The sequence below is a fragment of the Mesoplodon densirostris genome, chromosome 7 (genome assembly GCF_025265405.1).
Source record: "Mesoplodon densirostris isolate mMesDen1 chromosome 7, mMesDen1 primary haplotype, whole genome shotgun sequence".
NCBI classification, from domain to species: domain Eukaryota; kingdom Metazoa; phylum Chordata; class Mammalia; order Artiodactyla; family Ziphiidae; genus Mesoplodon; species Mesoplodon densirostris.
The window spans coordinates 32,841,311-32,868,273 of NC_082667.1; the positions used below are offsets into that span (position 1 = coordinate 32,841,311).

The following is a 26,963-nucleotide window of genomic DNA, read 5'->3' on the forward strand; positions in this document are numbered from 1 at the left end:
GCCTGAAGGGGACTAGTGCATCACAGCTAACTGGGACAGAGTCTAGGAAAAAGTCTGGAACTGCCTAAGAGGCAAAAGACCATTGTTTTGGGTTGTGCAAGAAGAGAGGATTAAGAGCACCACCTAAATGAGCACGAGCTGCGGCTATCAGCATGGACACCAGAAAACTGCATGAAATGCTAAGGCTGCTGCTGCAGCCACCAAGAAGCCTGTGTGCAAGCACAGGTCACTATCCACATCTCCCATCCCAGAAGACTGTGCAGCCCACCACTGCCAGGGTCCTGTGATCCAGGGACAACTTCCCTGGGAGAACACACGGGGCCACCTCAGGCTGTTGCAATGTCAAGCTGGCCTCTGCCACCACAGGCTCACCCCACATTCCATACCGCTCCCTCCCCCCACCGCCTGAGTGAGCCAGAGACCCTAATCAGCTGCTACTTTAACCCCGCCTGAGTGAGCCAGAGACCCTAATCAGCTGCTACTTTAACCCCGTCCTGTATGGGCAGGGAACAGATGCCCTCAGGCGACCTAAACGCAGAGACTGGGCCAAATCCAAAGCTGAAAACCAGGAGCTGTGCGAACAAAGAAGAGAAAGGGAAATTTCTCCCAGCAGCCTCAGAAGCAGAGGATTAAACCTCCACAATCAACTTGATGTACCCTACATCTCTGGAATACCTGAATAGACAATGAATCATCCCAAAATTGAGGCAGTGGACTTTGGGAGCAACTGTAGACTTGGGGTTTGCTTTCTGCAGCTAATTTGTTTCTGGGTTTTTTTTTTTTTTTTTTTTTTTTTTTTTTTTTTTTTGGTACACGGGCCTCTCACTGTTGTGGCCTCTCCCATTGCAGAGTACAGGCTACGGACGCGGAGGCTCAGCGGCCATGGCTCGTGGGCCCAGCTGCTCCGCGGCATGAGGGATCTTCCTGGACCCGTGTCTCCTGCATTGGCAGGCAGACTCTCAACCACTGCACCACCAGGGAAGCCCAGTTTCTGGTTATATGTTCATCTTAGTTTAGTATGTAGAGCTTATTATGATTAGTAGATTTGTTTATTGATTTGGTTGCTCTCTCCCTTTATATATATATATTTTTTTTTTCCTTTTTTCCCATTCTGTGAGTGTGTATGTGTATGCTTCTTTGTGTGATTCTGTCTGTATAGCTTTGCTTTTACCATTTGTCCTAGGGTTCTGTCTGTCTTTTTTTTTTTAGTATAGTTTTTAGTGCTTGTTATAATGGTGGATTTGTTTTTTGGTTTGGTTGCACTCTTCTTTCTTTTTTTATTACTCCTTTATTTTTTATTTGTAATAACATTTTTAATTTTTTATTTTAATAACTTTATTTTTTTTATTATATTTTCTTGATTGCTTGCTTTTTCTCCTCCCTTCCATCTGAAGGGAGTGGCAGGACATATTTAAAGTGATGAAAGGGAAAAACCTACAACCAAGATTACTCTACCCAGCAAGGATCTCGTTCAGACTCAACGGAGAAATTAAAAGCTCTACAGACAAGCAAAAGCTAAGAGAATTCAGCACCACCAAATCAGCTTTACCACAAATGCTAAAGGAACTTCTCTAGGCAGGAAACACAAGAAAAGGAAAAGACCTACAATAACAAACCCAACACAATTAAGAACACGGTAATAAGAACACATATCGATAATTACGTTAAATGTAAATGGATTAAGTGCTCCAACCAAAAGACACAGACTGGCTAAATGGATACAAAAACAAGACCTGTACATATTCTGTCTACAAGAGACCCTCTTCAGACCTAGGGACACATACAGACTGAAAGTGAGGGGATGGAAAAAGATATTCCATGCAAATGGAAATCAAAAGAAAGCTGGAGTAGCAATTCTCATATCAGACAATATAGACTTTAAAATAAACACTATTACAAGAGACAAAGAAGGACACTGCATAATGATCAAGGGATCAATCCAAGAAGAAGATATAACAATTGTAAATATTTATGCACCCAACATAGGAGAACCTCAATACATAAGGCAAATGCTAACAGCCATAAAAGGGGGAAATCGACAGTAACACAATAATAGTAGGGGAATTTAACACCCCACTTTCACCAATGGACAGATAATCCAAAATGAAAATAAGTAAGAAAACACAAGCTTTAAATAATACATTAAACAAGATGGACTTAATTGATACTTATAGGACATTCTATCCAAAAACAACAGAATACTCTTTCTTCTCAAGTCTCATGGAACATTCGCCAGGATAGATCATATCTGGGTCACAAATCAAGCTCTGGTAAATTTAAGAAAATTGAAATCGTATCAATCATATCTTTTCCGACAACAACGCTATGAGACTAGATATCAATTACAGGAAAATATCTGTAAAAAATCCAAACACATTGAGGCTAAACAATAAACTACTAAATATCCAAGAGATCACTGAAGAAATCAAAGAAGAAATCTAAAAATACCTAGAAACAAATGACAATGAAAGCACAATGACCTAAAAACTATGGGATGCAGCAAAAGCAGTTCTAAGAGGGAAGTTTTTTTTTTTTTTTTGCGGTATGCGGGCCTCTCACTGTTGTGGCCTCTCCCGTTGTGGAGCACAGGCTCCGGACACGCAGGCTCAGCGGCCATGGCTCACGGGCCTAGCCGCTCCATAGCCGCTCCATAGCCGCTCCGCAGCATGTGGGATCCTCCCAGACCGGGTCGCGAACCTGTGTCCCCTGCATCGGCAGGCGGACTCTCAACCACTGCGCCACCAGTGAATCCCTCAGAGGGAAGTTTTTATAGCAATACAATCCTACCTCAAGAAACAAGAAAAATCCCAAATAAACAACTTAACCTTACACCCAAAGCAATTAGAGAAAGAAGAACAACAACAAAAAAAACCCCACAGTTAGCAGGAGGAAAGAAATCATAAAGATCAGATCAGAAATAAATGAAAAATGAAGGAAACCATAGTAAAGATCAATAAAACTAAAAGCTAGTTTTTTGAGAAGATAAACAAAGTTGATAAACCATTAGCCAGACTCATCAAGAAAAAAAGGGAAAAGACTCAAATCAACAGAATTAGAAAGGAAAAAGGAACAGTAACAATTGACACTAGAAATATGAAGGATCATGGGAGATTACTACAAGCAACGATATGCCAATAAAATGGACAACCTGGAAGAAATGGACAAATTCTTACAAAAGCACAACCTTCCAAGACTGAACCAGGGAGAAATAGAAAATATAAACAGACCAATCACAAGCACTGAAATTGGGACTGTGATTAAAAATCTTCCAACAAACAAAAGCCCAGGACCAGATGACTTCACAGGCAAATTCTATCAAATATTTAGAGAACAGCTAACACCTATCCTCATCAAACTCTTCCAAAATATAGCAGAAGGAGGAACACTCCCAATCACATTCTTTGAGGCCACCTTCACCCTGATACCAAAACCAGACAAAGATTTCACAAAACAAGAGAAATACAGGCCAATATCACTGATGAACAGTGATGCAAACATCCTAAATAAAATACTAGCGAAGAGAATCCAAGAGCACATTAAAAGGACCATACACCAGGATCAAGTGGAATTTATCCCAGGAATGCAAGGATTCTTCAATATATGCAAATTAATCTATATGATAAACCATATAAACAAATTGAAGGATAAAAACCATATGATCATCTCAATAGATGCAGAAAAAGCTTTCAATAAAATTCAACACTCATTTATGATAAAAACCCTCCAGAAGGTAGACATAGATGGAACTTACCTCAACATAATAAAGGCTGTATATGACAAACCCACAGCCAACATAATTCTCAATGTTGAAAAACATAAACCATTTCCACTAAGATCAGGAACAAGACATGGTTGCCCACTCTCACCACTATTATTCAACATAATTTTGGAAGCTTTAACCACAGAAATCAGAGAAGAAAATGAAATAAAAGGAATCCAAATCGGAAAAGAAGAAGTAAAGCTGTCACTGTTTGCCTATGACATGATACTACACATAGAGAATCCTAAAGATGCTGCCAGAAAACTACTAGAGCTAATCAATGAATCTGGTAAAGTAGCAGGATACAAAATTAATGCACAGAAATCTCTTGCATTCCTATACACTAATGATGAAACATCTGAAAGAGAAATTAAGGAAACACTCCCATTTACCATTGCAACAAAAAGAATAAAATACCTAGGAAAAAACCTACCTAAGGAGACAAAAAACCTGTATGCAGAACACTATAAGACACTGATGAAAGAAATTAAAGATGATACCAACAGATGGAGAAATACACCATGTTCTCAGATTGGAAGAACCAACATTGTGAAAATGACTATACTACTGAAAGCAGTCTACAGATTCAGTGTAATCCCTACCAAACTACCAATGGCATTTTTCACAGAACTAGAGCAAAAAATTTTACAAAAGCCTCCGAATAGCCAAAGCAATCTTTAGAAAGAAAGACGGAGTTGGAGGAACAAGGCTCCCTGACTTCAGACTATACTACGAAGCTATGGCAATCAAGACAGTATGGTACTGGCACAAAAACAGAAATATAGATCAGTGGAATAGCATAGAAAGCCCAGAGATAAACCCATGCACATATGGTTACCTTACCTTTGATTAAGGAGGCAACAATATACAATGGAGGAAAGACAAGCCTCTTAAATAAGTGGTGCTGGGAAAACTGGACAGCTACATGTAAAAGAATGAAACTAGAACACTCCCTAACACCATACACAAAAATTAACTCAAAATGGGTTAAAGACCTAAATATAAGGCCAGACACTATAAAACTCTTAGAGGAAAACATAGGCAGAATGCTGTATGACATAAATCACAGGAAGATCCTTTTTGACCCACCTCCTAGAGAAATGGAAATAAAAACAGAAATAAACAAATGGGACCTAATGACACTTAAAAGCTTTTGCACAGTAAAGGAAACCATAAACAAGACGAAAAGACAGGCCTCAGAATGGGAGAAAATATTTTCAAATGAGGCAACTGACAAAGGATTAATCTCCAAAATATACAAGCAGCTCATGCAGCTCCATATCAATAAAGCAAACAACCCAATCCAAAAATGGGCTGAAGACCTAAATAGACATTTCCCCAAAGAAGATATACAGATTGCCAACAAACACATGAAAGGATGCTCAACATCACTAATCATTAAAGAAATACAAATCAAAATCACAATGAGGTATCACCTCACACCAGTCAGAATGTCATCATCAAAAAATCTACAAAAATAAATGCTGGAGAGGGTTTGGAGAAAAGGGAACCCTCTTGCACTGTTGGTGAGAATATAAATGGATACAGCCACTATGGAGAACAGTATGGAGGTTCCTTAAAAAACTAAAAATAGAACTACCATAAGACCCAGCAATCCTGCTACTGGGCATATACCCTGAGAAAACCATAATTCAAAAAGAGACATGTACCACATTGTTCAGTGCAGCTCTATTTACAATAGTCAGGACATGGAAGCAACCTAAGTGTCCACTGACAGACGAATGGATAAAGAAGAAGATGTGGCACATATATACAATGGAATATTAATCAGCCATAAAAAGAAACAAAATTGAGTTATTTGTAGTGAGGTGGATGCACCTAGAGTCTGTCATACAGAGTGAAGTAAGTCAGAAACAGAAAAACAAATACCGTATGCTAACACATATATATGGAATCTAAGAAAAAAAAATGTCATGAAGAACCTAGGGGCAAGACGGGAATAAAGACACAGATCTACTAGAGAATGGACTTGAGGATATGGGGAGGGGGAATGATAAGCTAGGACAAAGTGAGAGAGTGTCATGGACATATATACACTACCAAACGTAAAATAGATAGCTAGTGGGAAGAAGCCACATAGCACAGGGAGATCAGCTCGGTGCTTGTGACCACCTAGAGGGGTGGGATAGGAAGGGTGGGAGGGAGGGAGACGCAAGAGGGAAGAGATATGGGAACATATGTATATGTGTAACTGATTCACTTTGTCATAAAGCAGAAACTAACACACTATTGTAAAGCAATTATACTCCAATAAAGATGTTAAACATAATAATAAAAAAATTAAAGAATAAAAAAGCTAAAAAAGAAGAAAACATGATATAAAGATGCAAATATACTACAGTTACAAATTTAATCAGTAGAGAGGTTTAAAATTTAAAATGGCAATGTAACTATGAAAAAAAAAAGGAAAGGTTATATGAATGAGCTAATAAACCTTCATCTAGCACAAGAGATCAACAGATAATGCTGAAATTTGATAAATCTATACACAGTAGTGTAAATGTACTTATTCATCGAGAATTGAAGGAAATTTCTAAAAGACTAACAACAGAATTTTTTTGTTATAGGATTGTTATTCATTAAAAATCTTCTGTATTTGACTTTCAAACTGTACATGAAATACCTTAATAATATTTTAACCTTAGAATATTATTCTCACCCATCAAATGTTAAAGACTAAACATGAATTTTTTTTCTTAAAAAAATAATGTTCTACGTTTGAAGTAGAAGTCAGTTTACCTTTGGAGAGGGGGAAAGGAGGAAGGAAATAATAGAAAGCAACTCACCCAAGCAAAAGTCGCTGAGGTCAGCAAAAGAACATCTGAGCACAGAGTCTTTTCTGCCTTCCTCAGTGTTAACTGGAAACAAGAACAAAAAAGACTTTCTAGATTTGGGGAATAAAAACATAATGACAGTTAGAACAATTACCGTGGTGACTGCTGTCCAAATAACAGCCAAACATGAAGAAATGTTTTGAAGTTAATGAGTGGAAATGAGAGATACATCTATATCACATTTTAACACTTTGATTCTCTTGAACAATTAGCCACTTTCCTTATTGGACATTGATGTAAGCTGACTTTTTAAAATAGGTAGTGATTTCCCAATACTATTGAAAATAGAATATTGGTATTTTCAAATTATCCAGAGGAAGAAGCAACCCTAAGGAATCATAAGGGAATGAATTTTCATAACATAAAAGCTCTTAGAGATGGAAGGGAAAATAAAAACACACCCATCCACTGAATGACAGGGGCCTGGTTGTATTCTGACTCCTGACTCTTGTGAAAAGGGATTGTCTGAACGTATAATGAGTCTCAGACAGTCAGATGAGTGTAGTTTTATTTGCCAACACTTGTCTAACCACATCTTTGTGCAACCAAATCTTCACTGATTTACTGTCAGTATTATTTATAGTTTTGGGTCTTTCTTTTTAGGGAACTGAGTTTATTATTGCTGGCATATTTAATTACTGGTAATACATTCTCACCAGGAATGCTAATGAGCCAGTGATTTAGGTGGCTGATCTGTCTTCTCTTGCCAACAGAAAGTGTTAGGTCCATGTTTGCATGGGGTTGGCTACCTTCAAGGATAGAAAGAAATGAACACACATCTCGCCAATGAATGGCCTTTTGTCTGACTGGCATGGGCTACTGTTCTCCTTTCTATGCCAATCTCCTTCCTGAAGACTCTATAAACACTAGTGGAAAACACTACTCTTTAAAAGTTAAACAAGAAAGTAGAGCTCACCTTGCTCTGCTTTGTCAGCAGAGATTGAGGTTACAGAAGTGGGAGCCTGAGATTCACTCTCAGTTGACTGGAAGAGTGAGGTAGATTGGCTCAAGTTCTTTGAGTAAGCATAGCTCTGGGCCAGGCAAGGCAGGGATCTCCGAGATGGTTTTAATGAAGTTTCTTTTGCTATCTCACTCTTGCTTATATTCATACCTGTAAATTCAAAATGGCAAGTTTTAGCAACAAGAAATAATCAGCAGAAATCAACAAATAATTTTAATTCTTGTGATGACTGTTTCAGAAATGTACTCTTGAAAAGCATCACCTAGGGATTAGCACTAGTTGAATTTGTTTGTTTCTATATTGTCAGAGGAAGTGTTTTGAGATTTTTGTCAAATAGTTATGAGAAATAAACAGCTCCTCTTCCAGTTTGAGCTTTCACTGTTTTTTAAAGGTTCTGTAAAAAGGAAACTGAGGTTTAAATTCATTTGGAGAGTTATGAGAACAATAATTTTGATTGTCTTTGGATAAATTTAACCATTTAGGTTTTTAAGCAGTAAAATAAATAAAACCTAATGCGTAGAAATTCAAATTACTATTATTAACCAGAGCACTTCTTTCTATAACCTATCCTCCTTTAAACACACCACATAATGTACTAATAGTGATCAAGAGGCTGGAAAGGAACAGCATACATGGTTTAGTACAAAAACTGACCAGCAGGGGGACAGCATTCCTATGCTCCGTGTAACAGTCCCTCTCCTCATGCAGAGAAGACTGATCTTCCAGAAGAAAGAATACCCCTCAACAGGACTCCGCCTCCATAATTGGAAGTCCCAGTAACTGTATTCTCCCAGCAATGAATGACCCCATGTCCCTGTATGCCCCTGTCCCCATCCGTCCTCATCCCCCTTACGTTAATCCCAGGGCATTCCTCAGCCCTGGAATACTGTTATGGGTATTCTGGTATATGGCTTTTTTGCACATATTGAGTATTTCTCTAAGAGGAAACACTTAGATGTACAACTGCTGGTTTGAAGGGCATGAATATTTATCATTTGGATAAATAATGCCAAACTGCCTTCCCTAAAAGCTTTATCTTTTCACACTTCCCCAAATAGTACAAGATGGAATCCATTTCTTTATGAAATTCCTTGGGGAACTCTAGATAGTATCATTTGTTTTAATTCTGAATAAAATAGAAAGCCAACAAACAAAAAAACAAAAAAAATTGTTTTAATCTTCATGTTACAGATTGAACATGTTTTCATACATTTCTAGCCAATTATAATTCTTAAGTGACTAAGCTATTTTATAGTTTTTCTAGTGTGTTGTTAGGCTTTTTCTTATTATTTTATAGTATGTGTGTGTGTATATATATATGCAGGAGTTTGGGGTATCAACCCTTCATGCAGTTAAAAATCCACATACAATTTAAAACCAGCCCTCTGTCTCCACTGTTCCTATCAGTAGTTCTGCATCTGCAGATTCAACCAACCTCAGATTGTGTAGTACTGTAGAATTTTTTATTGAAAACAATCCATGTGTAAGGGGACCCTCACAGTTCAAACTTTTGTTGTTCAAGGGTCAACTGTATATACATTCATATATACATATATACATTTATATGTATATAGTATTTTAGTGACTACATATTAAATGTAATATATGCTGTGTTTATTTCATTTAGTTTTCTAACGATCTTACCAGGCAGACATTATACCTATTAGCTATGTGGAAACTGAGACTTAGAGAGGATATGTAACATTCCTTATATCACACCAACAAGAAAACCGTTTGGAATTTATATTCCAAACAGTTTCTAATGCTAAAACCATCACATCATGTTGCATCCATAAATTAAGTTTGAAACTCCTGCACACCATCCATTTACCTCGAAAATCACAGACACTGAAATGTAAAGAACAGACACCAAAATTCATTCTGGTAGAGGCTAAAACTCAGACGGAATATACCTAGAAACACATCTGCTTTTACCACCCTCCCTATTCACCTGCCCATATTCTCTATATTAAAGTAAATTTCAGGGGCTTCCCTGGTGGCGCAGTGGTTGAGAATCTGCCTGCTAATGCAGGGAACACGGGTTCGAGCCCTGGTCTGGGAAGATCCCACATGCTGCGGAGCAACTAAGCCCGTGAGCCACAACTACTGAGCCTGCGTGTCTGGAGCCTCCGCAACAAGAGAAGCCACGATAGTGAGAGGCCCGCGCACCACGATGAAGAGTGGCCCCCACTTGCCACAACTAGAGAAAGCCTCGCACAGAAACCAAGACCTAACACAGCCAAAAATAAATAAATTAAATTTCAAATGTAGTGATTGAAAGGTGAAAAAGACAAAGCGAACTCACCAGTATATACAGCACTCAAGTAATGAAAATTTTGCCTTGCAATTACTCATCTTAATTCCATTTTTGAGACAGAGTAGAATCTGGGTCTTAATAGGTGCGGGCAAGGGGTATAGACAGGAAAGGTATATTTTCAGTAATTATCATATTTATTATAAGACAAACATATTTAACTAAACTCTACTCATATTGTTTCGGTCAATACTTTTTGGCTACTTTATAATCAGCTCATGAATTAACTCCAGATTTCTAAGGATATTTTCAAATGCATGAATTCAACTAAAGACAAGCAGAGGTACCAATGTTCATTGCCCTTTGAGACAAATGAGAATCTTGAAAAAAAAAATAACAAGACAATTTTTGAAAGAGGTTCTATAGAAATAAGACATAGTTGAATAGATGAAATGCAGACAAACCTAGCAGTAGGGATTTTATCTTCCTGTTTTATAAAAAAAAAGTATTTATTTTCACATTAATTCTCAGTGTGAAAATAAAATGTGAACTAGAAAGGGATTGAAGAAAGAATTATGAATTGATCCAGTCTCTTAGCCCTCTGGGACTCTGTAATGATAAGAAAGGAAAATACCCTTTTGAAGAGGAATTTCCCAAGGCCCACAGAACTCATACTGAAATCCTACACATACACCATACAATCGCCCTTATTTAAGGACCGACTAGTGTTTTCTATACTACATTCAAGGAATAGCACAGGAAAAATCTGTCCTAGTAGTTTTTTATGCCTGTGAATATTTTATCATGTGGTCTTATATCTTCTTTTATTTAGGAAACACAGATGTAGAATATTAAAAGATCAGTTTTTTATTACTGGGCTCTGGTTGAGAATTGCCTTTTACTCTAGAAGAACATATAAGTAAAAGAATAAATATTATTTTGGAGGTGGAGGTACACAGATGGAAGATGGTGATAGTTGCTAGTAAAGATATTAGATTCAGAGAGAAATGCCTTGGACCCCTGAGAAATGGCCTTGATGGGGACTCTATAATAATACTAGTCACCTTAATACACTGACCCCAGCACGTATGTTCAAAAACTGTTCTTTGAGCTAAAGATGACAATCACATTGGTAGATATTATTATTTTATAAACCAATATAGGGTGAGACTAGCTTTATGCATATCAATGTTGTCAGTATTTTCCACCATGATTCATCCCTGTACTCACCTAGTCATTGAGGAGATGTTATTTGGGCTTTTGCTCTCTGCAGGCATCCTGCTGACACTGTGTATACAGTGGTGAACAAGGTGGACATATAATTCCTGTCCTCATGGGACTTCCATTCTAGTAGAGTGTCAGACATTGACCAAACAAATAAATATGTATATACACATAAATTGTCTGAAATGCTATGAAAATACAGGCATGGTGGGCTTCCCTGGTGGCGCAGTGGTTGAGAGTCCGCCTGCCGATGCAGGGGACACGGGTTCGTGCCCCGATCCCGGAAGATCCCACATGCCGCGGAGCGGCTGGGCCCGCGAGCCATGGCCGCGGAGCCTGTGTGTCCGGAGCCTGTGCTCCGCAACGGGAGAGGCCACAGCAGTGAGAGGCCCGCGTACAGCAAAAAAAAAAAAAAAAAATACAGGCATGGTTATATTATGGAGAATAATAAAGGGGACTTTATTAAGTGGTCGGAGACATTTTGTCTGAAGAAGTGACATGTTAGGTCAAAAAATAAAAAGGAACCTAACATACAGAAAGGTGTTTATGTATGTTTGTGTTGATGTTTATATATATATGTATGTTTGTGAGGGGTGCTTTAAGGCAAAGATAATAACGTGTGTGAAAGCCCTGAGGTATGAAGATTGCAATGTATTTATAAACTGGAAACAACAACAACAACAAAACTGTTTGCAGTATAGTAAGTGAGAGAAAGAAGTGTAAAGGAGCTATAGCTGCAGTCCAGGTAGGGGATAAAAATTACCTACTGTTCTTTGGGGAATTCTGCATATGCTTATTTGCTCATTATTTTCCACAAATTTATCTGCCTTATGTCCTTTTTTTGAATAATTGAATTTGCCAAAAATCATAAGATATTTTAAATATAATCACTTCAAATGGGAAATGAAATTGGGAGAGGCAATGAAATTTACTTACTCTAGGTCATAAATCAAGCAACTGGCAGAACTGAATGTGAATGTTATGGCCATTGGATTCCAAAACCCATGATCTTTTCAGAATGCTCCATGGTTCTTCATGAACCCCAGTCCTGGATGGGTCATTACCATGGTTTCACTTGGTAGAAATATCACACAAATTTTAAGCAGAGAGCTCTGAATGTAGAAATCACAGAGTGAAAGCAAACCTCAGAACCTGTAATTCTATACCCACAATCTTAGACAACTATGAAATATATGTTGATGAAAAATGAATATGTGCTCTTTGGTACACATTAACTGGGAATGTCTACCCATCATCTATGAAACTGTTGTTCTTTTGCTGATCTATAATAGATATGAATAATATAAAATCTGCTATGAGTTAACAATGTGTGTAACTGATTCACACAAAACAAGTTATCAGCTATTATTTGTAATCCTAATCATTATTTTTCAGTTTCCATCATTTAGTTAACAACGTGTGTAACTGAGTTATATGAAATAAATATTAATGATTATTTTTAAACTTAATTTTTATTCATTCAGTGTTCTATCATTTATTTAACAATTCCAAACAATTATTGAGTTCTTTCTCTGGACCAGAATTTAACTCAGTGTTGGGTGAAAATGGTGGTCACTATCAGAAGTGTATATATATAAATAAAAGCAGTTCTTTTTATTAAAAACTAATATACAAAATACGGATAAGGCATCATCATTAGATTGAATTAAATCTAATATATATCACTTGGGGAAGAATTAACATCTTAATTATGCCAAGTCTTCTAGTCCATGAATCTCATATGGTTATTTATTTAGGTCTTTCTTTGATTGATTGAACTATATTTCTGTAGTTTTCTTCATATAAATCCTGTACATAGTTTATTAGATTTATAGCTAACTATTTCATTTTGTTGGAGCTTTTACAAAAGATAGTATCTTTTTAAACTTTAGTTTTTCACTGTTCATTTTTCAATCGTGCATTGTTAATGTACAGAAATGCAATTAATTTTTGTTTATTGCCATTGTATTCTGTGAACTTTCAAAATTATTTATTAGTTCTAGGTATGATAAACATTTTGTAGATTACTTGGAATTTTCCACATAGACTATCATGTTGTCTGCCAGAAAGGGTACTTTATTACTTTCCAACTGAATACCTTTTATTTCTTTTTCTATCCTCATTTTATTTTCTAGAACTTCCAACAGAATATTGAATAGCAGTGGTGAAAGTGGAAAATCTTGCCTAGTTCCTGATCTTGGGGGAAAGCAAGCTCTCATGATTAAGTATGATGTTAGATGTAAATTTGTTGTAAATGCATTTATCACATGGAGGAAGTCTCTTTCTAACCCTAGGTTGCTGACATTTTTATCATGATAGATGTGGAATGTCTTTTTCTGCATTTATTGATATATCATGTAGTTTTCCTCTCAAGTCTGTTAGTGTGGTAAATTATAATGATTGTTTTTTGAGTGCTGAACCAACCTTGCATTCTTAGGTGATATTTAATATATTTAATTCTCACAGTAATCCTGAAAAACGTTTTGATTATGCATGTTTAAGATATTGAGAAAATTAGAGTTAACTTAAGGACATTCAGCCCAGTAATTGCCAAACCTATGAACTGAACTCAAGTCCATGAGAGGCCTGAGCTATGTTCCTTTTACCATAGCACCCTGCCTTTCACAAATATGCAAGAAGAATATTATTAATGGCCTCTAGGCAACAACAAAGACTCTCCCTCTCTATACTCCACTTCCAAGGTAAAGAGGCCCTGGTAATGTTCTAGAAAATGGACATGTTTGTTCCAGAGTTCTTAAGAGTGAAGCCAATGGGTATACTGATAAAAGAGATCACAAACTCTGGCATGTACAGCCTCTCTCTTGGTCTTGCCTTTTCACTATATTTGTCTTCCATGTGTTGGGATTTGTGAAGGTGAAGCAAAAACAGTATAGGGCTTATGCAGCTAACCTTTTGGAGGATAGTTTAACTAGTTTAGACTACTCCTTAGGGATATGTTTTCATTTTCTTTCAGATTTCCTGGTGTTTATTAAGGTTCTGAAAGAATGTGACTTTAAGGTTCAAAATTAGATATAGGCCTAGAAGAAAGAAACCTAAAAGGCCACTAGATCTGCTGTTATTTTATATCTTAAAGCATAGTCCAGCTCAGCAGAGCTAATAATTTCACCTAGAATTTGAGGCCAAGGCCCTAGTTAGAAAAAATAAAACAAACAAACAAAAAAAACACACTGTCTTGTGTCTTCTCTGCATATCTTTCTCATGAATCTATTTTAAGATTTGAAAATAAATTTCCTGGGTCTCAGTTAAATCTTTATCTTAATTCAAGAAATGCTTACAAATCCTTAGGGATTCTATGCTCACATTCTTTGTCTAGTTCCACAGCATTATTGGAATTTACTTACTGAATAGTGATACCAACATTCAAATAATGTCTAAGGGACAATAAAAAAGTGCTTTAAAATAAATATACATATATTTTTTTATTTAGGGTAGAGAAGGAGAGTAGAGTTTGGATGATCTTAGGAAGAATATGACTGGAGTATCTACAGCAAGACCACTTGTTATGTAAAACGAAAGTTATTAAGAAAACAATTGCCAACCTATACAAAATCAATGCTCAGCACTTTAGTTATTATATCAAAGCTGAAAGCAGTAAAATGTTTAAGAATAAATCATTTAATTCAGTAAAAGTCTAATGTCAAAAACCTCAAGGGAGCTTCATTGCCTCCTAATTTTCTTTTAAAAGCTATCTGAGTATAAATGTTCTAATCTTGTCACTATAGAATGAAGAATGTATTTTAAATTGATAGACTGACATTATAAAAAAGAATGTTTTGAAGTCACTCATGATATGCAGAAATTTCATGCCCAGTTCAAAGATAGAGAAAAAGGGAACATGTTCCTTGCTTTATTTCCCTGGTTTTCAAGGAATCACTTGTCCTTGATAGGTTTTCTTCCAAAATGGCACACAAAAGAACAAAGAAGTGTTCTGGAATTTTCTTTTCTACTCTTTAAAAAGGAAAATGGACTGATGGATGAAGAAGAGCTGCTTTTTTCAATAGGAAAAAAAATGAACAGCAAAGAAATGTGAATAGATTCAAAAGACAAGAGCCCACTGGCTGCTTTGTCTCTTCCAATGGAAACTATAGCCATAATTTTTTATTCAGATATGCATTGTCAGTAAAGGTTACTTTATTTATTTTTACCTTACTGACTGGATTCCAGACCTTTTGCAGTCAGAGGCAGCAGTGGTCAAACAGGTGAGACTGGAATTGGTATAGGTCACAAACACAGTTCAGGGTATGGCACTGAACCTCTGAATATAATAATCATTAGGCCTAATAGGTCTTTTTAAGGACATACTGTTATGTGAATGAAAAGGTGTAGATGGGACTCTCATTTCAAAAGGGAATACCCCAGCAGGTCTAGCATACAGTATTTTTCAATATGTCAGTTGGTATAGTGGTCTCAGGGCAGTGCTAAGAATATTCAGTAGCTCCTAAAGAGATTCCAGATAGACCTGGGCATATAAAGGCCTTAAAGTAGCTTACTTGCATCTCCAAACAGACATACACACACACATGCACACACATACACACATATACTCATACTTACACCAAGTAACATTTGGTCAGTGTGACCCTCTGCCTTAGTACCCATGGCTACTTCACAGCCACAGTTGTGTGTTTTGGGGTTGGGAGTATGGTTTCAGGATAAAAGAAATCACTCCTCTAAACTATAAGCAATTTCCCCAAAATCAAAACAAATAAATTGGCCTGATCATAATGGTCATGGACAATTCTAAGGAAGAGTACTGCATATTTTTTTTTTTTAAATCCCAAAGCAGGGGATTACTCCAATGCTAGATTTGGATTAACTTCCAGATTCTGGACAATTTCAATTCCAAGACTGCAATATACTATGGTTTTTAGCGTTAAATTTTGTGATTCTGTTTCTAAGAGAAGTCTCAAGGCCTTTATTTCAAGTTTTGTTCTAGTTCTTCTCAGCCCTACTTTATTTAACCTCTTTTCAGTTTCTTTAAGTCTGCAACTGTGAAGCTGCCAATAAATGCAAGAAGGCTATAAACTCAGGTAGCGTATGTTTATAGACTTGGGCAGGAGCCATTATGTGTAAGTTCTCTTCACTAACCCAATCCCTTTGTTCTGTTTTTGAAAGAAATAACAAGGGAACTCAAAGATTAAATTGATGAAAGGAGTACATAATATAGTTTATGACATTAGTGCTTTGAGGTTAAGTTCTAAAGTAACTCCTAAGGTAAGGGGTTAGTTTCATATTAAATTCATTTTCAAGTTAAACTGCTTCTCCAACATATTAAAATAGACTGAAATTTATGATAGTTTTATATATAGGTTAAAATAATAATATTTCTTTACAAACATAGAAAGAGTAATTATAGTAAGATCAAAAAATTAGACAATTCCAAGGAAATGCATTTAAGTCACTTTCAGATAACAGTTTCCCCCAAATGCATGGCATAGCATCCTTCATATATTCTTATTTAGGGATTAAAAGAGTATACCATAGGGCTTCCCTGGTGGCGCAGTGGTTGAGGGTCCGCCTGCCGATGCAGGGGACACGGGTTCGTGCCCCGGTCCAGGAGGATCCCGCATGTCGCGGAGCGGCTGCGACCATGAGCCATGGCCGCTGGGCCTGCGCGTCTGGAGCCTGTGCTCCACAATGGGAGAGGCCACAGCGGTGAGAGGCCCGTGTACCGCAAAAAAAAAAAAAAAAAAAAGAGTATACCATAAAGACAGTATAATTATTATCTTCAGTTAAACAATATGTAAAGTAATTTCTTCAGTGAAGTACCAATGGGAACAGCATTCAGGGATGATAGGGTGACAACTTGCAAATATGCGTGATTGAACGAGACATAATTCCCTTCACTTCCTTCGCCTGATTTTAAGAGCACCATGGGCAACGTACTGTCAAGGCAGAACTCAGCACTGCTGAGGAAATATAGTTCATGGCTGCCATGGAATTGCAGGATGAGGTACAATTGTAAGTGTGTTCAAGTCATTCCCAACTGTAAGGCACACATATGAAATAGTCTGTGTCTTGTGAATCACTTTTAAAAGAACCCTGATTTCTGGAACACTGGTGACTGCATATAACATTCATTTCCAGAAATACAAAGACATTTTTCTGATTCCACTTACGACTTTAGAGGTTAATGGGGAGTTTAATATATCTAGCAATACATTCAAAAGCATCCATACACTCACACAATCTCCCTTTATTTTTTCCTTAAAAGTAATGTCTCTTTCATTTGAGTTTTAATAGCACCTAGGCTCCTTAACTAATAATGGTAATTTTATTTGCATTGTAATTTTTGTGAGTAAGCTATATTTCTACCATTGAACTCAGTCCCTTGAGGTCAGGGACAACAGATGCTTCCTCATTTTTGCCATAGTAGCTTGGTCAGTGCTTTACATTCACGGAACAACTTGAAGCACTATGTAGATTTCAGTATACCAAGGGCCAGCCATGCTCCTTAAAATATACCAATATACCATCACAGACTAAAAATCCTAAAACAGCTATCAGAGTATTATATCAATAGCAATATTATTTCACTATATGCTACAGCTATTAGATTAAAGTATATTACCTATTAACATGTATACACAGAGATTACTCATGTAATTTTTTGTTTTATGATTTAAAAATTATGATTTTGATGAGTTATTATTTATCAAATAAATCCTTTATTTGACTTTTCTATTTTTGCTTAGTAAATATTATTATAATGATGATTATATTCATTAAGGGATTTTTATATGCCAGGCACTATGCTAAACCATTTACATACCATATTTCTGATCACATAAAATGTATCATTATCCTCATCTAACAGGTGGCTGAAAATATAGGCTCAGATGGCCTAGTTAAATTGCTTTAGGTCATATAAACAGTTGAGCTAATATTCAAACACAGATTTATATTTATCCAAATCCTGTGGAATTTTCACAATAGCTCTCTTATCTCTATATAAATATTTTGAATTTTAAAATTATAATTTACTTAATTTAAGGAATGATCAGTAAATCACTTGGAAATATTTGTTGTTGGAGAACATATTAATTAACAGACATAGTGACTGATTTTATGTCATTAATTTTCAATTAATACTCCCCCAATTTTCATGATCAACCACGCACATTGGGAAGTACCTACTTCACTGGTCCTATCGTGGAAAGTTACAAGGAGAGTAGAAAATGTGGGGTTATAACATCTAATCTTAGACTTCATGGAGGGGAAAGGACAAGTGAAAATGCACTCTTCAAATGCAAAGATGGGCAAAACAGTTATACTGCTAACTGTACCTATAATATAGAATATGTAAAACTACAAATAATGAAGAACATAGGAAAGGCAAAAATAGGTGTGGGTTTCTTGAAGTGAGCAAATGAACAGATATGATAAAAAGGAAGTGAGATGCGTACAGAAGTATTCAATAAGTGCATACAAATGCGCCAGCATGTCACTTGGAGATCATACTGGCTAAAGTTTTTGAACAGACTTCTGAGTGTTTTGACTTGAATCATTAAAAGTTAGTGCTTGGTGAAATGCAAAATGATATTAGTAGGATCAATTTATTTTGAAAAATCTGGGATAGATAAGTTCCTTTTTATAAGGTCTACTTCTATGCAGTCTAATATTCGCACTATAATTGGCATATCTCCAAAAGAAATGTTAGCTTAACTTATGGTAATTATTGGAGACAGTGGAAATGATAATAAAACACTTTTCTCACATTGGCAAAATTTGCAACTCTTTAGCTAATCTAATTAGACTTAACATTTTTGTTACAATTAACATCTCTTTATCCACACAATAGCTATTATTCACATCAGTCTTCTCTCTTAGACTATAGACTACTTGCAGTCAAGATCTGCAAACTAATATATCTTTATATCTTGCAAACCATGGGACACCATACCCTGCATAGTTTGCAGAGTGGGCAAATTCCTGAATGAAAGAATGAAATATTTCAATCCTCAGATACATCTAAGTTGGTTTTCCATGTGACAAATTTTACAAATGATGCCTCTGTTTCCATCAAAGTTAAGATACTTTTCCCTTTCTCCTACTCTAGAAACTTATTATAATTCAAGCCTAGCAATTTCTCCTAGAACCAGAAAAACCCTCTGCCAGAGGTTCAGGAATCTGAGGTCCCAGGACAGAAAGACAAAGCGGCTTCTGATAGCCAGTAGCATGGTGAGTGCACAGGGTGCCCATCCTCCAAACAATGGAAATATCTACTGATACTGCTCTAACATTAGACTCTGCAGCTCTGCTTATATTATGTCATTCCCTGCTCTAAAACTGTCGATGGCTCCCCCAGGGCAGCCTGTTCCACATTCAGACAGTTCCAGCTGTTAAGAACTTTTTGTAGAGCAAAAATCTGCCTGCCTATGGTTCCTGACATTGGTTTGCTCTGCCCTTCAGAAAAAAAAAAAAAAAATGCAATCTTTCTTTCATATGACAGCTCTTCAAATATTTGCAGACAGCTCTCGTTTCCCCTTCAAATTCTGTATTCTCTAAACTAAAGATTTTGTTTCTACAACTGTTTTTTGGGATGTTTCTGAAACACACCATCTTCCTTCAATTCCTATAAAGGTGATGATTTGGGATTCAGTTCAGAATCAACTCTTAACCTGTGCTCGATTTCACTGTGTTATATTTTGCCCAGAGAGAAGTAACATTGTGTAGAAATATCTGGAGGTGAGGAAAAAGTTTTTTATTACTGGAAAATAGAGCAGAAAGTGATGGAGAGTGGGGCAGGGGACAGAGATGGGGCTACAGAGGAAAGCAGAGATTAGCTCTTGAATGGCCTTGCATGGCCTACTGAGGAGTTTAGACTTTATCTTAAGGGGAATAGGGAGCCACTGCAAGCTTTTAAGCTGTGGAGTGACAGTCTAATTCATCTTCTCAGTGTGGAGAATGGATGTGAATAGGATAAGAGTAAGTCATGATAACAAGTGAATAGGCTGCTTCAGTTATCGACAGGAGAACAGAAGGTGGCCTTAGAGCCATGGTTGTGGCTGTGGAACTAGAAAAAAGTAGACAGTTTAGAAAGTTAGAATTCACAGGCCATGAGGTTTGATTGAAAATACTCATTTAATACTAAATATAAAAGAATATCCTGTCAGCACTAGAGTATGTTTCAACAGCACAGAAGCAGAGAGATAGCAGACATTAGTTTCAAGTGGGGATAGTAAAAGTGTTAGAAAAAAATATGTGCCATTTGAGTTATGTCTTGAAGAATGCATGTGGTTTTCAAAGGGCAAAGCTGGATGTACAAAACAGTAAAGCAAATTAACCCAGGCACAGAGGTATATGTATAGTACTAACTGGAACACTCAATTGCAGAAATGTTTGTTTTGTTTTTGCTGATCATTGCACAATGTTGGACTTTGAATTCTATAACATAGTTTTTCCTAATGCATATATATATATATATATATATATATATATATTATATATAATTCTGTGGAAATTATTCAGGCTGATTTTTAAAATGAGTTAATCTATTTCCTAGAACATAAGAAACTTAAACCAAGTCTTGATTTCTGGAAAACATACATAATCAACTTCACAGTAGATGACAACTTGAGGGGAAAGAGTAAGTATATTTTGTATGATTGGAACAACTGAGGAAATTGATGTTATAGATAATGTCAGACACACCTCCCACTGCCCCTCCAACACACACACACACACACACACACACACACACACAGAGCAATAGATTCTTTGACCTTTTAAACCGGGCTGGTTTAATTTTTTATCTACTGCAAAACTTACCCACTTAAAATTTAACAATAGTTTATATGTTCAGTCTTATTTTGCCAGTGTAATCAGTAGGTCCATATGGAACCCAAACCTTTCTTTTTCTGTGTAATGTAGGTGAAGGGCTAACTAAACCAAAGTTTTCCAAGAATCTTGTGATTACTGAGAAAATTCTATCAAAAGATAAAATGGGATTCCTGTGGAATTCTCACAGGAATTCTCTGTGATATTAAAAATTTCATTCAATGGTCTATCAGCAAAGGCTCTGAGTGATGAAACATGGTGACTTAGAGGGATTCTCTGTTTGATCCCACTTAGAAAATATGTCATCAAGGCTTAGAATGCCAAAAATATGAGAAAAAGGAAGAAAAACCTGTTAGAAATTGTAGAGTCAGAGGAGACCCTGTAGACAGCTCTGCAGTTTCAATGTGAGGTCCATGGTCACCTGCAGAGTATATTACAATGCAGACTCCTCAGTCCTTTTCCAGGACTACTACATCCCTCAAGAAGGAGTTTAAGAATCTGAATTTTTAATATACATACTCAGGCTCCCTAAGTTTGAAAACTGCTTGTACAATGTAACCTTCACATTTAATCAATAGAGAAACTGACAGAGAAGATAAATGATTTGCTCAAAGTTGCACAAGTAGCTTTTAATGATGATAGGGGACTTGTCTCAAATCTTTTGTGTCACGATTATTTGCTCTTGATCAGTTGCTCTTGACCATTAGCTCAAATGCATGACATTTACAGAGGACAGCCATATACTAGCTTCATCATCTTATAGGTTGGCCTATAAAGAATGTGTGCAGACTTGGCCATTGATATCCTGAGACGCAGTGTCTTCTCAATGGTTTTCAATCATATTTGGTTACTAGGTTTTACCAGCAGAAGTCAGAACGCCTAAAAAATAACTAAAGAAATGAACATATATACATTTGTAATTTCTTTGTCAATAAAAAGACATACCTCCTTTCTATTTTCTTTAATAGAAACTGGAAGAAAATAACTTCAAGATTAGAATCTGTGACAAGCCCAGAAAATATTTAGGCAATATTATGACATCATCCAAGTGAGATAAGAGAATTCCAGAAATGGATTATTTCAAGCATCAGCAAAGTGCTGATAGTAGATAATACCATATAAAGCAAATGGCATTTTATCTAATTAAATTATTCTTTTTTTCACTTTGTAGATTTTTTCATGGAAAGAACAAAAAGCTATACAGTGTCTGTGAGGGGGAGAAAAAAATATCATTTTTTGAATGACTGCTGTGAGGTAAACACTTTAGTAGGCACTGCTATCTAATGACGTCAGATACACACACACAAACACACGGAATTACTTGTTATTCAAATTAGCCGCTATTAACAAATTTACCAAGAATTAGTAATGTGATTTTAAAACTTAATTCCACTGCACAAGACATGGAATTTTATGGTTTTCTTTTAAGTGTCCTATCTTTGGGAGGTATTTTCTGAAAAAAAATCACTGTTATATTTCCCCATGCAATTTTTCATCACAACACTGACAATGGTTACATTACTATAGATGTTAGTTTACATAAATGATCCTCCCTCCAACGGCTTGCTAAACTGGAAATGCCTTAAGGAAAAAGAAACCAAAATGAAGTTTAAGTTGAGTAAGGATAATGATTTCTTCTACTGCTCCTGCTACTACTGCCACTAGCACTGACAGATTTTATCAAGCATCAGCAATATTCTAGGAACTCTGCATGTGTTAGCTCTAAACTTTGCAACACAATTTTTCATTAATTACTTTTCTTCTTTATGTAGAATCAAATCTAGAGAAAGGTTTAGTTAGTAAGGGCAGCAATTATTCTACAAATCAGACAGGGAGTAAATTTGCCTTGAGAAGCAGTAGTTTTCCAAAGTGATTAGGCAAAACAATGTTAAACAGGCCTCATAAGGTGTGTAAGCCCAGTATTGGTGCTCTAGAGTCCAACAAAACAGAAGCTCAAATTCATCACATAGCATCACCTGTACAAGTTCTGATGAAGACCAGGAGTTATTCGGTGTAGTTTCTTGTTTTGACTCATTCAGTCATCCTGCTATTCAAACATTTACATTACTAAGCACCTACTTTGTGACAGGCACTATTTTAGTTCTATCATATTAAGAGGATGAATAACACAAAGTCCTCCTTTTGTGTAACTCACATACAAGTGGGAAAGATTGTCCATAAAAACATGTAATGTCAGGCTATTTATAAGTGCTCAGAAATGAAACAAAAAGCAGGGTATGAGAACAAAGAATGATGGGCAGTTCAACTTTAGATGGGGAGATCACAAAAGTTCATTCTATGAAGGTGAAGAATGAGCAAAAATCTGTGAAGTGGAGAATAAAACATGCAAACATATGGGCTGAGAGCATCCCAGTGCAAATGCAAAACGAGTGCAGGCTCTGAATTAGAAAGAGTTTGAAATGTTCAAAGAAGAGCAAAGAGGCCTCTGTGGCTACAGAACAGTGAGCAGGAGAAGAGTAGCAGAAAATAAGGTAAACGAAAAAGCCAGGAATCGTATAATGTAAGAGCCTGTGAACCTCAATAAGGAATTTGCCTTTTATAATACATGAGATGGGAAGTCATTGGAAGGTTAAAAGCAGTGACTTGGTCTGTTGTTTTGAAGGCTTGGCTCGGCTACTATGTGGAAAATAGGCTGGAGGAAGTAAGGATTGAAACTGGATAATTAAGATGCTACAGAAGTAGTTCAGGCAACAGAAAAGAGATATTGAACTAATGTGGTAGTGAGAGAGGATGTGTAAAAAGTCATATTCAAGCTATATTTTGAAGCTAGAGCCAAAAGGATTTGCTAATGAATTTTGTCACACTTTCTCTGTGACTATGTAAAAATAACTGAACTTAATTGAACCTCAATTTCTACATCTTTAGGATAATATGATGTCCTAGTGAAATAGTAAATCCAGACAATGCTCACCAGTGACTGCTATTATTGCAAAAAGAAAGAAAACCACTCATTATGTGCCTCCTGATGGAAATATACAACACCAATTATGAGATATTCTTTAACAAAAATTGAATCTGAATCTGATCACACTTAAAAATCTATCTTTCAAGTTACAGGAAACACAGGGGACCAAGGGATATATTATACAACATAAAGGGAATATAACTAGCAAAGACTAGAATTTGGGTAAATCTATGAGGTAAAAATTTAAGCTGTCCGTCAAACAAATTGCAAGAGAAAAAATGATAGTGAGAGGACCCTATACACTAAAAAACAGCTGAGAAATATCAACCAATTGCAATGTATGGATCTTTTTAGGTTCTTATTTAAACAACTTCAAAACTCAATTTAAGAAACAATTTGTGAAACATAAACAAGGAATGGATTTTAGTACATGATATTAAGGATGATGATTTTTTAAAGTATGAAAATTATATTTTGGTTTTAGATTTAACTATTATTTAAATTTTAGAGATATGCACTGAAATATTTTATAAAACATGAGATACATGGTGTTTGATGAATACTAATCCAGTGGATGACAGAAGTGAATAGGAGTATAGATAAAACATGTTTGGCCAGGAGTTGATAATGTTGAAGCTCAGTGTGTGTACATAGGTATTCATTATATGATTCCCTCTACTTTTTATTCATTTGGAATTTTCCATAGTAAAAGATTATAAAACTAAAAAAAGATAATTGAGTAGAAATATTGGCAGGATTGCTGTAAAGCTAATCTAGTCTTACTCTCCAAGTGCATTCTTTTAACCTTTTGGGGAAAAAATGTAACCACGAATGGTAAGAATATGCCTAATATTTGATGAATTAATTACTCTTTTGAGATACTACCCAAAGGAAATAGTTCACAAGCAGCCTTAAGTATGCTTTTTATATTTATTGGTTTTCCACCCAAAACTCCATTTCCCACATCACTGCAATCAGGACCCAGAGTTTGTTCAGGCATCCACTATTTTAAAAAGGTGACTCTATCTTTAGTCAGTTATAAATTCTGAGAAGTCCAAGCCAATGGTGGTAATACTATTTCTTTTCACTGTAATCTGCCTATAACTGAGCATGTGACCTAGTTTGTGTGGATGGAAAGTGAAGGGAAATATGTTAATGGGACATATGGGAAAGTTTTCTCACTCTGAAAAGGAGATATAAGGAAAAGACTCTACCTTTTTTTACAGTGTGATACTGTGTTTGTGCATAACTAGAGAACAAGACTCTAAAGACGGTAGTTCAGACAGATGTATATAACCTGGGTCCTTGTTGACAACCTTGAGCAAGTATTGATAAATTGGTGCATTAAACAATACTGAAGGAGCCCTAATTTGGAATTGCTGCTTTTGTGAGAAAATGTTCCTCATTGTTTAAACTGTTTTGAATTAGGTTTTATGCTATTGCCAAATCAGAATTTATTTTAAAACAGCAGGAGTTTGGAAGTAACAGACTTTAAAATGTGGAACAGAATGAGTGAAGAAGTTAGAGTCCGGTCAGTAAACTATTCTCTGCAGGTCAAACCCGGACTTGCCACTTATTTTTGTAAGTGAATTTCATTGCTACACAGCCTGTCTAGTTGTTTACATACTGACTACAGCTCCTTCATGCTATTATGTCAGAATTTAGTGGTTCTGACAGAGACCATGTGGCCTGCAAACCCCAAAGTATTTACTATCTGGTCTTTTACAGAAGAAAGTGTGCCAAACTCCACCATGCAGCAAAGGGCACCAAGGATCCCATTATTTCAGGCCTGGGAGATGACAGTCCCTGTTATGAGCTTGTAAAATAGTTACATATTTTTCAACTTTTACTCAGTTACTCATCTTAGGGGAAATAATAAAAAAAGAAATCAGAATGCTTTCATAGAAGGACTGATTCCCACTTTTTTTTAGTAAAATTTTTCAAGAAAAGATAAAATTTATATAAAGCTGCTGCATAAGAAAAAAGCAGGGAGGGAGTAAAATATAGCTTTTCTAAGGACATGTTTTGTGGCATACAATAAAAAGCAATTTTTTTGGACTTTCATAAGGCTGGAAACTACTTTCCATTTCACACTAAAGTTGGTGACAGAAAAGCCAGGGAAGCAGAAAATTTAGCAAGGAAGTTGTCAAAATATAGAAAAATGTGGGCTTCCCTGGTGGCGCAGTGGTTGAGAGTCCACCTGCCGATGCAAGGGACACGGGTTCGTGCCCCGGTCCAGGAAGATCCCACATGCCGCGGAGTGGCTGGGCCTGTGAGCTGTGGCTGCTGAGCCTGTGCGTCCGGAGCCTGTGCTCCGCAACGGGAAAGGCCACAACAGTGAGAGGCCCACGTACAGAAAAAAAAAAAAAAAAAAAAAAAAAAAAATATATATATATATATATATATATATATATATATAGAGAGAGAGAGAGAGAGAGAGAGAGAGAGAGAAATGTGACTAAGAGCTGGGAGTCTCATGTTATACAAGATTACACAATATCGGGCTGTTGCTCTTAGTGCATGGGATTGACAAGAAACAAGTGACCAGCTGCATATTAAATTAGAATGAAACTTTAACATTAAAGAAACCAATTTCTGTTTCACAAAATCCTCTAATTGTTCAACTACTAAGATCATCCTTGTATCCTTGAATTTAGATATCAGGAAGTGTATTATTAACCATGTGCTTTCTCTAGAAAGGCCTTCTCCCATCTCAGATAAGTCCATGAAGGAGAATGACAAGGGAGATTTTCTCAGAAGGTAAAACTAGGACAATGAAGGACAATAAATGGGGGAAATTATTTTAGAGAACAGACTCAGGGGCTATTCCATGATTAGCTGATCCCAGAACTCACTCCACTTCCATGACCAAAAACTTTTCCTGTTCGCAGGGATATGCTGTATGTCAAGTCACAATGACTACTGTTTTTGATATCCTGGTATCCCTTTTGGAAATGGACGTTTTTTGCCAATATCCTGCTCCTTTTGTGCCATCTTATAATGGGTATCTAAAAGTGAATGATAATTTTTACACATAGAAACATATAAAAAACTTTCTAAAAAGAATAGCAACAGTAAACAGAAACACTTGACTTCTGGATGAAAGCAGTTCATGAAGGCAATTTGGTATTTTCTCTCTTTTTGGGCTGTGAGGTGTCTAAGTGTTATTGATGTGTGCACAT

General features: G+C 36.3%; 1 protein-coding gene across 1 annotated transcript in view; it reads right to left on the minus strand.

Annotated features, from left to right (window-relative positions):
* The window catches only part of ANO3 (anoctamin 3), a 393,002-nt gene that overhangs the window by 179,694 nt on the left and 186,345 nt on the right, over positions 1-26,963 (minus strand). Inside the window, 2 exon segments of the mRNA XM_060103704.1 lie at positions 6,568-6,639; positions 7,532-7,726. Coding sequence (XP_059959687.1) covers positions 6,568-6,639; positions 7,532-7,726 — 267 coding nt within the window.